This window comes from Nerophis lumbriciformis, linkage group LG34 (genome assembly GCF_033978685.3).
Source record: "Nerophis lumbriciformis linkage group LG34, RoL_Nlum_v2.1, whole genome shotgun sequence".
NCBI lineage: Eukaryota > Metazoa > Chordata > Actinopteri > Syngnathiformes > Syngnathidae > Nerophis > Nerophis lumbriciformis.
Genome location: NC_084581.2, coordinates 19,911,458 through 19,923,934, shown reverse-complemented (window position 1 = coordinate 19,923,934; position 12,477 = coordinate 19,911,458). Strand labels below are relative to the sequence as shown.

Sequence of the window (12,477 nt, the reverse complement as noted above, 5' to 3'; positions counted from 1 at the left end):
TCATCCGCCCGATCCGCGGATAATCCGCGGACTCCGCGGTTGTGTCCGCAAACCGCGCATCTCTACTAGCTAGCTAGCAGCTAAAGTCCAGCCCCAGTCGGCAGTGTTTTAGCTACTTCTAAATCACTAATCATCGCTTCCATGGCGACAAATAAAGTAAGTTTCTTACAAGTATCATCCCTGCAGGACGAGGAATAGCTACACATGTTCACTACACACCGTAGCTCACCGGCGTCAAAATGTAAACAAACGCCACTGGTGGATCTACACCTAACATCTACTGTAATGATACCAACTACAATAGCATATCTAGTGGATACTACTATGATTACGTCGGTATTCTCTCGCATCACAACATCTTCTTTCGTATTTTAAAAATGTATATTATGTTTATAAACTCAGGAAATATGTCCCTGGACACATGAGGACTTTGAATATGACCAATGTATGATCCTGTAACTACTTGGTATCGGGTTGATACACAAATTTATGGTATCATCCAAAACTAATGTAAAGTACTCAAACAACAGAAGAATAAGTGATTATTACATTTTAACAGAAGTGTAGATAGAACACGTTAAAAGAGAAAGTAAGCAGATATTAACAGTAAATGAACAAGTAGATTAATAATCCATTTTCTACAACTTGTCCTTATTAATTTTGACAAAATAATAGAATGATAAATGACACAATATGTTACTGCATATGTCAGCAGAACATATGTTTAATGTACCATAAGATATTTTGTTACAATAAAGCCAATAATGCCATTTTTTGTGGTCACCTTTATTTAGAAAAGTATCGAAAAGTACCGAAAAGTACTGAAATTATTTTGGTACCGGTACCAAACTATTGGTATCAGGACAACACTACTAAGCAGTGTTGGTAATAACATCATTAGAGTATAATTGTGTTACTAACTGCATTATTTTTTCTCTGTAGCGAATACTGTATTTAGTTTCTGTTCCTGTTGCCGTTACTGAGAATGTGAGGTGGCCAGTTACTACAGTTTGGTTGAATGAAGCGTAAGGTGTCAGGTTTCAGCCTCACATCAGCTGCAGGGGTGGAGATGATGGCGCTGATGATGATTGACTGTGTGGGCTGATCATGCCCTGCTCACACTGTCTCACTGCACGCTCGGACTGACACACAACAAGACCCACGATAATTTGCGACGAGCTGCAGCCAGGGAATTTCAAAGGTAGCGTTCTCAAACTGCAAGTACCGGCACTACTTTTTTCTCACTGAACTAAAAGGCAAGAATGGTTACCGAACATGCAAGCTATGTCCAGAATTTTTTTTTTTATCCACGTCTGCCTCAAGCGACTCACATCAACACATGCCTACATGACACTTGTTGCTGCTGCTAACCCAACTCAAGCCCAAATGAAAACAATTCTTAAATCAGATTCATCACAATTTGGATTAATCATGATTAATCACGGGTGATTACTTGTTTGCATTATTAAAATTATCTTAAGAAAAGACCCCAATATTTGTACATAAATGCAATTTTATTGTCAGGATGTCATCCAGGAACATTTTTAAACGTTTTACTTGAATGTATGTCATTTATTTGCCCAAAACTTGGTAACAGTTTTATCTAAAGTTCTTTCAGGCTGTATTATGGTATACATGTGCAGAGAATTGTACAACGTAAAGCCCAAATGTTCCAAATGTGTCTTTTTATCTAAGTTTCATTTTTTGGTACCGTATTGGGTTTTGTACTTTCATTATTTAATATTGATACTTTACAGAATATTTATTTTTCATACATTTTTATCATATGGCACACTGCAATCTAAGGAGTTTAGATAAATGCCAAATGTTTTAAAAATAGTGTATATAGTGTTTTTATTCTTCAATCAGTTAATATAACATGTTTAACGTTAAAGATGTTATTGAATGTAATAGTGTATAAAATAAAGAAATGAAAAATAACGTCGCAGTTACTTTACTGAGTAACTAATTACTCTTACTATGAGGTAACTGAGATAGTAACTCAATTACTTTTTGGGAGAAGTAATTTGTTACTGTAACTAATTACTTTTTTAAGGTAAGATGACCAACACTGTTGGTACGTGAATGTTCAATTGCCGTCTGAGAAAAGTTGCACGTTTTCCTCCAACCGCATTTTCACTCTGTCTGATGAAAGTCATAAAATTGGAATATCGTGTAAATGTTCTTTCATGTCAGCAATTCAACTTCAAATGTGAAACTAATATGTGATATAAACTCATTACAAGCAAAGTGAGATATGCTTTTATTTGTTATAATTTTGATAATCATGATTTACAGTTTTAGAAAAACCCCACATTTTCGATTTAATGTTTTCATAAGCTGTAAGCAAAAAACATCTACATTCTATCAAAAGAAGGCTGAAAATATATAGCGTTGCATGCTATTAGCCGATGTCATTATATTAGTTTCACTTTGTAAATCTAAACAAGCCTTTGCACAATATATATATTTTTTTGTTTCACCATTACGTTTCCTAGGAAGATGACAATGATTCTTAAAGGTTTTGAAAACGTTACTAAATGTTACATTCTTGTGAAATTTCCACATATGTTATATTTTGTTAAATTCTACAGAAGAATATTTATTTATTTTCAAAAAAGAAACTTTTTTTCTATGCTTTGTGCCCCTGAGTGTAAGGTAATGTTAGCTCCAAACTCAACAAAGTTGATGCTGATCCACCTTTTTATTATCTTTTTTTCTAAATAAGAATCAATAAAGAACCGAATCGTTAAGCAGAATCCAAAGTGGAATCAGAACCGTAAAAAATTATTCCCATCCCTCGTTGCAGTGTTAAACTTCTGCCACCTTGAGCCCTTCATTTTACTGTATATACAAGTATAAAAATAAGTTAACCACTGAAGACTATAATGACGAAGGTGTAATGCAAAAGAAGGCTCACGCATGTCGCTTTTTACGTTCTTAATCGTCATACAAGGCATAAAAAAAGTTCATAGTAAAATTGTTGCAATCTACATGCGAGACATTACACTTAAGTCTTGAAGCTGAAGAAGCATGTACGCACGTACAACACTTAAGACCTTCAGTATATCAGTATGTGGAATTAAATTATGGAATGGATTAAGCAAAGAAATCAAATAATCTACTAATATGATCCACTTCAAGAAACTCTTCAAACTGAGTACAAAGAAGAAGAACCATGATAAACATTCTGAATTTATCTCATCCATCCATTCATTTTCAAGATAATCTTACTCATCTCACCATATGAAATATAACTTACTTCACTAATTATTATTTATTTATTTTTAATGTTATTACTTATGGAGTATACTGTGAATAAATTGAGAACAGGAAGTGAACAAAAGTTTTAGCAACTGCTATGTAAAGAAAAAGGGGTAGGATTAAATAAGCTCTGCTTCTTCCTACTCCTTTTAGAACATGTTGAAGAGAAAAACTGGAAATTGTGATGTTTCATGTTGTATGCATGCATGTTCCAAATCAACTCAAACTCAACTCAAATATTGGAATAACATTTGCTAGCTAGCGTATGTCGACTCCATGGTGTGTTCAAATACTGTAAGGTCAATATTTCCTCCACTGTGCAGATTTTCAGGAACCTTACGCCGTGGTGGTCCTCCTCGAAAAAGACTTGGTGGTGATCGACCTCGCACAAAACGGGTGCGTGCAATAACTCTGCATCCTCTTGACAGCGCGCCCGGCTCAAATGCATCATTTTTGTTTGCAGTTACCCCATCTTCGAGAACCCCTACCCCCTGAGCATCCACGAGTCCCCGGTGACCTGCTGCGAGTATTTGGCCGACTGTCCCGTGGACCTCATACCAGCACTTTACTCTGTGGGCTCTCGACAGAAGCGGCAAGGCTACAGCAAAAAGGTAAGACATTGAGATGGTCCACGTTTTTCGAGTTCAACATGAAATGAGTCCAAAAACACATCCTGATGAGGCGAGTGCCAATATCCGTCTCAGACAAGGACTAGACAGGTTTTATTGTTTCTTATTATGGAGGACAAATAAATGCGCTGTAAGGTCCCCATCACAATAAAAGATTCATGGTGCGGAACAAAACAATAATATCACTCTTTATTTTCATTCCTTTTTCACTGCACCGACAGTGCAATAAAAGGTCCCAAAATTAGAAATGCAAATATAAACTATGACGTTTACTAAGACTTCAACAAAAAGCTGGTGCATGTGTGGACCTAGCGAATTATTTGGGTTTGAGGTGGGCGGGGTTGGGGGGGCGGGGCATGGGGGAGCGGGGTTGAGGGGGAGGAGTATATTTATAGCTAGAATTCACTGAAATTCAAGTATTTCTTATATATATATATATATATATATATATATATCCATCCATCCATCCATCCATCTTCTTCCGCTTATCCGAGGTCGGGTCGCGGGGGCAGCAGCCTAAGCAGGGAAGCCCAGACTTTCCTCTCCCCAGCCACTTCGTCCAGCTCCTCCCGGGGGATCCCGAGGCGTTCCCAGGCCAGCCGGGAGACATAGTCTTCCCAACGTGTCCTGGGTCTTCCCCGTGGCCTCCTACCGGTCGGACGTGCCCGAAACACCTCCCGAGGGAGGCGTTCGGGTGGCATCCTGACCAGATGCCCGAACCACCTCATCTGGCTCCTCTCGATATGGAGGAGCAGCGGCTTTACATTGAGCTCCCCCCGGATGACAGAGCTTCTCACCCTATCTCTAAGGGAGAGCCCCGCCACCCGGCGGAGGAAACTCATTTCGGCCGCTTGTACCCGTGATCTTGTCCTTTCGGTCATGACCCAAAGCTCATGACCATAGGTGAGGATGGGAACGTAGATCGACCAGTAAATCGAGAGCTTTGCCTTCTGGCTCAGCTCCTTCTTCACCACAACGGATCGATACAACGTCCGCATTACTGAAGATGCCGCACCTATCCGCCTGTCGATCTCACGATCCACTCTTCCCTCACTCGTGAACAAGACTCCGAGGTACTTGAACTCCTCCACTTGGGGCAAGATCTCCTCCCCAACCCGGAGATGGCACTCCACCCTTTTCCGGGCGAGAACCATGGACTCGGATTTGGAGGTGCTGATTCCCATCCCAGTCGCTTCACACTCGGCTGCGAACCGATCCAGTGAGAGCTGAAGATCTTGGCCAGATGAAGCCATCAGGACCACATCATCCGCAAAAAGCAGAGACCTAATCCTGCAGCCACCAAACCAGATACCCTCAACGCCCTGACTGCGCCTAGAAATTCTGTCCATAAAGGTTATGAACAGAATCGGTGACAAAGGGCAGCCCTGGCGGAGTCCAACCCTCACTGGAAACGTGTCCGACTTACTGCCGGCAATGCGGACCAAGCTCTGACACCGATTATACAGGGAGCGAACCGCCACAATAAGACAGTCCGTTACCCCATACTCTCTGAGCACTCCCCACAGGACTTCCCGGGGTACACGGTCGAATGCCTTCTCCAAGTCCACAAAGCACATGTAGACTGGTTGGGCAAACTCCCATGCACCCTCAAGGACCCTGCCGAGAGTATAGAGCTGGTCCACAGTTCCACGACCAGGACGAAAACCACACTGTTCCTCCTGAATCCGAGGTTCGACTATCCGGCGTAGCCTCCTCTCCAGTACACCTGAATAGACCTTACCGGGAAGGCTGAGGAGTGTGATCCCACGATAGTTGGAACACACCCTCCGGTTCCCCTTCTTAAAGAGAGGAACCACCACCCCGGTCTGCCAATCCAGAGGTACCGCCCCCGATGTCCACGCGATGTTGCAGAGTCTTGTCAACCAAGACAGCCCCACAACATCCAGAACCTTAAGGAACTCCGGGCGGATCTCATCCACCCCCGGGGCCTTGCCACCGAGGAGCTTTTTAACTACCTCGGCAACCTCAGCCCCAGAAATAGGAGACCCTTATGTTTGAACATGGTGTTTGTTATTGACAATCCGTGACGAGCACAAAAGTCCAATAACAAAACACCACTCGGGTTCAGATCCGGGCGGCCATTCTTCCCAATCACGCCTCTCCAGGTTTCACTGTCGTTGCCAACATGAGCGTTGAAGTCCCCCAGTAGAACGAGGGAATCACCCGGGGGAGCACTCTCCAGTACTCCCTCGAGTGAATCCAAAAAGGGTGGGTAATCTGAACTGCCGTTGGGCGCGTAAGCGCAAACAACAGTCAGGACCCGTCCCCCCACCCGAAGGCGGAGGGAGGCTACCCTCTCGTCCACCGGGTTGATCTCCAACGTGCAGGCTTTGAGCCGAGGGGAAACAAGAATTGCCACCCCAGCCCGTCGCCTCTCAATGCCGGCAACGCCAGAGTGGAAGAGAGTCCAGCCCCTGTCAAGAGAACTGGTTCCAGAGCCCTTGCTGTGCGTCGAAGTGAGTCCGACTATATCTAGCCGGAACTTCTCCACCTCACGCACTAGCTCAGGCTCCTTCCCCCCCAGCGAGGTGACGTTCCACGTCCCAAGAGCTAGCTTATGTAGCCGAGGATCGGACCGCCAAGTGCCCTGCCCTCGGCTGCCGCCCAGCTCACACTGCACCCGATCTCTATGGCCCCTGCTATGGGTGGTGAGCCCATTGGAGGGGGGACCCACGTTGCCTCTTCGGGCTGTGCCCGGCCGGGCCCCATGGGGACAGGCCCGGCCACCAGGCGCTCGCCATCGTGCCCCACCTCCGGGCCTGGCTCCAGAGGAGGGCCCCGGTGACCCGCGTCCGGGCGAGGGAAATCTGGGTTCCTTGTTCGTGTTCTTCATAGAGGTCTTCGAGCTGCTCTTTGTCTGATCCCTCACCTAGGACCAGTTTGCCTTGGGAGACCCTACCAGGGGGCATAGAAGCCCCCGGACAACATAGCTCCTAGGATCATTGGGACACGCAAACTCCTCTACCACGTTAAGGTGGCAGCTCAGAGAGGAGCATATATATATATATATATATATATATATATATATATATATATATGTATGTATATATATATATATATATATATATATATATATATATATATATATATATATATATACATTTAAATAAAATAAATACTCGACTTTCAGTGAATTCTAGCTATGTATATATGTATTTTATTATATACAGGTAAAAGCCAGTAAAGTAGAATATTTTGAAAAACTTGATTTATTTCAGTAATTGCATTCAAAAGGTGTAACTTGTACATTATATTTATTCATTGCACACAGACTGATGCATTCAAATGTTTATTTCATTTAATTTTGATGATTTGAAGTGGCAACAAATGAAAATCCAAAATTCCGTGTGTCACAAAATTAGAATATTACTTAAGGCTAATACAAAAAAGGGATTTTTAGAAATGTTGGCCAACTGAAAAGTATGAAAATGAAAAATATGAGCATGTACAATACTCAATACTTGGTTGGAGCTCCTTTTGCCTCAATTACTGCGTTAATGCGGCGTGGCATGGAGTCGATGAGTTTCTGGCACTGCTCAGGTGTTATGAGAGCCCAGGTTGCTCTGATAGTGGCCTTCAACTCTTCTGCGTTTTTGGGTCTGGCATTCTGCATCTTCCTTTTCACAATACCCCACAGATTTTCTATGGGGCTAAGGTCAGGGGAGTTGGCGGGCCAATTTAGAACAGAAATACCATGGTCCGTAAACCAGGCACGGGTAGATTTTGCGCTGTGTGCAGGCGCCAAGTCCTGTTGGAACTTGAAATCTCCATCTCCATAGAGCAGGTCAGCAGCAGGAAGCATGAAGTGCTCTAAAACTTGCTGGTAGACGGCTGCGTTGACCCTGGATCTCAGGAAACAGAGTGGACCGACACCAGCAGATGACATGGCACCCCAAACCATCACCCAACCATGCAAATTTTGCATTTCCTTTGGAAATCGAGGTCCCAGAGTCTGGAGGAAGACAGGAGAGGCACAGGATCCACGTTGCCTGAAGTCTAGTGTAAAGTTTCCACCATCAGTGATGGTTTGGGGTGCCATGTCATCTGCTGGTGTCGGTCCACTCTGTTTCCTGAGATCCAGGGTCAACGCAGCCGTCTACCAGCAAGTTTTAGAGCACTTCATGCTTCCTGCTGCTGACCTGCTCTATGGAGATGGAGATTTCAAGTTCCAACAGGACTTGGCGCCTGCACACAGCGCAAAATCTACCCGTGCCTGGTTTACGGACCATGGTATTTCTGTTCTAAATTGGCCCGCCAACTCCCCTGACCTTAGCCCCATAGAAAATCTGTGGGGTATTGTGAAAAGGAAGATGCAGAATGCCAGACCCAAAAACGCAGAAGAGTTGAAGGCCACTATCAGAGCAACCTGGGCTCTCATAACACCTGAGCAGTGCCAGAAACTGATCGACTCCATGCCACGTCACATTAACGCAGTAATTGAGGCAAAAGGAGCTCCAACCAAGTATTGAGTATTGTACATGCTCATATTTTTCATTTTCATGCTTTTCAGTTGGCCAACATTTCTAAAAATCCCTTTTTTGTATTAGCCTTAAGTAATATTCTAATTTTGTGACACACGGAATTTTGGATTTTCATTTGTTGCCACTTCAAATCATCAAAATTAAATGAAATAAACATTTGAATGCATCAGTCTGTGTGCAATGAATAAATATAATGTACAAGTTACACCTTTTGAATGCAATTACTGAAATAAATCAAGTTTTTCAAAATATTCTAATTTACTGGCTTTTACCTGTATATATATATCCATCCATCCATTTTCTAACGCTTATTCCCTTTGGGGTTGCGGGGGGCGCTGGAGCCTATCTCAGCTACAATCGGGCGGAAGGCGGGGTACACCCTGGACAAGTCGCCACCTCATCACAGGGCCAACACAGATAGACAGACAACATTCACACTCACATTCACACACTAGGGCCAATTTAGTGTTGCCAATCAACCTATCCCCAGGTGCATGTCTTTGGAGGTGGGAGGAAGCCGGAGTACATACATATAAATAAAATAAATACTTGAATTTCAGTGTTCATTTATTTACACATATACACACATAACACTCCTCTCTACTCATTGTTGTATTTGAAAGTGCAATGCTTTGCAGCCAGTAGCAAAGGAGTTGAAGGAGTAGGGCAGTGTAATATTCTGGGTTGGAGTCAATAACCAGGCGAGGTGACGAAGTTACGTCTCTTTACTTCATACTTAAGAACCGACTCCCACACTTGCCGTCAGGGTGTGTAATACAACGTAAACCGTTGGCCAACCAAAAAGTAACCACAGAACACTATACGGTGTGTTCTGTGGTTACTTTTTGGTTGGCCAAGCGGACGTGACGACAGGCTGTCCTCCTCACTCAGATCCGCACGGACCTGGAGGCGGCGTGCCTTAAGTTCGGCTGAAAATCGGGAGAAATTCGGGACAATGGTTGTCCCGGGAGATTTTTGGGTGAGGCACTGAAATTTGGGAGTCTCCCGGAAAATTCGGGAGGGTTGGCAAGTATGCATTTAAGAGGAAAAAAATGAAAAAAGTAATAAACCTTTTGAAAAATAATTTCATGGAATAAAAATGACAAATTTTTGCGCTTGAATTTTGTGAACTGGATTTTTTTAAATAAAATTTATGCTGGCTGGCAATTTCATTGAAAAAAAATTCAGCGATTTAAAATCCAATGTTTAAAATTCAGTGTAAAAACATTCAGTGTAAAAAAATTCAGTGTATAAAAATTCAGTGAAAAAAATCAGTGTTGAAAAATTCAATGTAGAATTAAATCAGTGTCGAAAAATGTGCTGCTTCAAAATGCAAAACTTACTTCCGGTAGCTTAAGACTGAAGCAATCGATCCTGTCTCAGAACCAGCCAATGAGGTGTCAAGTTTGAAGTCACGTGACACGGGTCTTGCAAAACAACATAAACAAGCAGTTAACTGGGCTACCTGGGTACAATACAACATAATAAACACTTCAATGTGGCCCTCCGAATGTTTTCAAAGTATAGAAACGATTCCAAAGGTTAAAATCTGCACTTGTATGTGTCATGATATGCAGTTCAACTGACTGAGATACACAATGTGACCAGCGAATGGTGCTGGATAATGATGTTCAGGAAAACGTAAAGAAGAAGACAAGGGCTATACATAGATGTTTGGATGCATTCATGGAGGGAGGAATAAATGCTTGAGCGTAAGCTCGTGGTTCACAAGACAAATTTCGGTCGATAATAGATTAACCAAACACTACAGTAACCATAAGAAGCACTGCTTCATGCAGACAATGGGCAAGCCTGAGATCTCCATGTAATATCACAGTTCTGCAGAACTTTGTTGTAGAAAGTTGAGTTTGTTATCCCTTTGGCTTTATTTTTCGCCGCGTTTGTTGGCTCTTTGTTGCTCTTGCTGGATTATTAAAGATCTCGATCAAGGAAGTGGTCTGGGAAGTAGAGGAGCAACGTCCATATTATCTCAATATTCAGTGTTTTATTGTTTATAGTTAATGTTGTAAATCCCACCTTCTATATTTAATGTACTATGGACTCTCATATAATTCGATAAAAAAACAAAAGTTAATTCCGTTTTTGAGATGTATTTTTACTGAAAAGACACTCAGAATGAACATAAAAATATGGAGGATGGGATTTACAATACTAACTATGAACAATAAAACACTGAATAATGACAATATATGAGCATTGCATCTCTACTTCCCAGACCACCTGCAAAACATAAACGCAAAGGGTAAAAGACATCCACATATTTGATATAAAATATCACTGTTCTGTAGAACTTTGCTGTAGAACTCTGCCTCCGTCTGACACTCGCAGCTCCTTAAACAAGCCCCGCCCACTCTGCCCCACTTTGTTCGTGCCTCGTCTGCATGAAGCAGAGCTTTGTATGTCATTTAAAAGTGCAGCTTCTAACCATCGGAATCATTTCTATAGTTTGAAAACATCCAGCGGCCCGCATTGAAGTGTTTATTATGTTGTATTATGCCCAGGTAGACCAGTTAACTGCTTTTTTATGCTGTTTTGCAAAACCAGTGTCACGTGACTTTAAACTTGACAGCTCATTGGCTAGTTTTGAGACAGGATTGATTGCTTCAGTCTTAATTTACCGGAAGTGAGTCTTGCATTTTGAAGAGGCACATTTTTCGACACTGAATTTTTATACACTGAATTTTTTTTACTCTGTATTTTTATACACTGAATTTTTTTTACACTGTATTTGTATACACTGAATTTTTTCAGCACCGAGTTTTTTAAATCACAATATTTCTTCACTGAAATTTTTACACTGAATTTTTATACACTGAATTCTTTTTACACTGAATTTTTCAGCTCTGATTTTTTAAACACTGAATTTTTCTTCACTGAAATTTTTACACTGAATTTTTAAAATGAAGTTGTCAGCATAATTTGATGTAGAAAAATTCAGTTAAAAATGTTTTTCCGCGAAACATTTAGTTCGATAAATTCAGTGTCAAAAAAGCTTTCATAATAAAGACACAAATTAACCTCTGTAGTAATCCTTTTATTAACATTAAGTTGTAATACTATGAGATATAGATAAAATAAAGTGATAATATTATGGGAAAAAGTTATCATTTTATGAGAATGAAAATGAGCAAAGTCATCATTTTATTAAATTAAGGTTGTTATACTATGAGAAGATGGTATTTATTTTGTGAGAGTAACAATTAGAAAAGTCAGAATTTTATGAGAAAAATGTAATTATACTATGACAAAAAATGTGTCATTTTATGAGAATGAATTCATAATAGTATGAGAAAAATGTAAGCGTTTTATTAGAATAAAAATTTGAAAACTCCACATTTTATAAAAGTTGTAATATAATTTGAAAACATAATTTTATAAAAATAAAGTTGTACTACTATGGAAAAAATGTGTCATTTTATTGGAATATAAATTAGAAAAGTCATATTTTTGGGACAATGAAGTTGTAATATCATCAGGAAAATAGTCAACATTTGTTGTAATACTATCAGGGAGAAAAGTCCTAATTTTATAAGAATAAAGTTGTAACAGCATGTGTGAAAAAATAAGAATTTTGTGTAAATTGTATTATGTAATGTAATAATATGAGAACAAATGTCAACACTTTACCACAAAAAAATAATAAATATCATGTTATGAAAATACAATTTCAATACAATGCGTACAAATGTCCTCATTTAAAGAAAATAAATACAACTGTAACAATATAAAAAGGTCATGACAAAGTTTGTGAAAAAAGACGATAAAACTGTAATATTATGAGAAAACAATCTGTTATAAGAATAGAGTTGTAATATAATAAGAAAGATACTGTATGCATGTATTATAAGAACTATTTCTGTGAGCACAATTACAAAAAATGTAAAGCAAAACCTCTTTTATTTCTATGTAAAACATTCAACATCATGTTATTTTCCTAAAAATTCAAATGACTACAACATTAATGGTAATATTATACTTTACTTCACCTTGTTTTACATAATAACACTGCTTGTAGTCGCGTTGAAGCTTTCCTTATGTGGCAAATGTCAGCATGGACAAAG

The 12,477-nt window shown here is 40.4% G+C and overlaps 1 protein-coding gene across 7 annotated transcripts in view; it reads left to right on the top strand.

Moving 5' to 3' along the window:
- The window catches only part of stxbp5a (syntaxin binding protein 5a (tomosyn)), a 260,924-nt gene that overhangs the window by 191,940 nt on the left and 56,507 nt on the right, over window positions 1-12,477 (top strand). For all 7 annotated transcript variants that reach the window (XM_061929527.2, XM_061929526.2, XM_061929525.2 and 4 more), the window contains 2 exons: window positions 3,588-3,660; window positions 3,728-3,875. In XM_061929527.2, coding sequence (XP_061785511.2) covers window positions 3,588-3,660; window positions 3,728-3,875 — 221 coding nt within the window. The remainder of the gene's footprint in view (window positions 1-3,587; window positions 3,661-3,727; window positions 3,876-12,477) is intronic.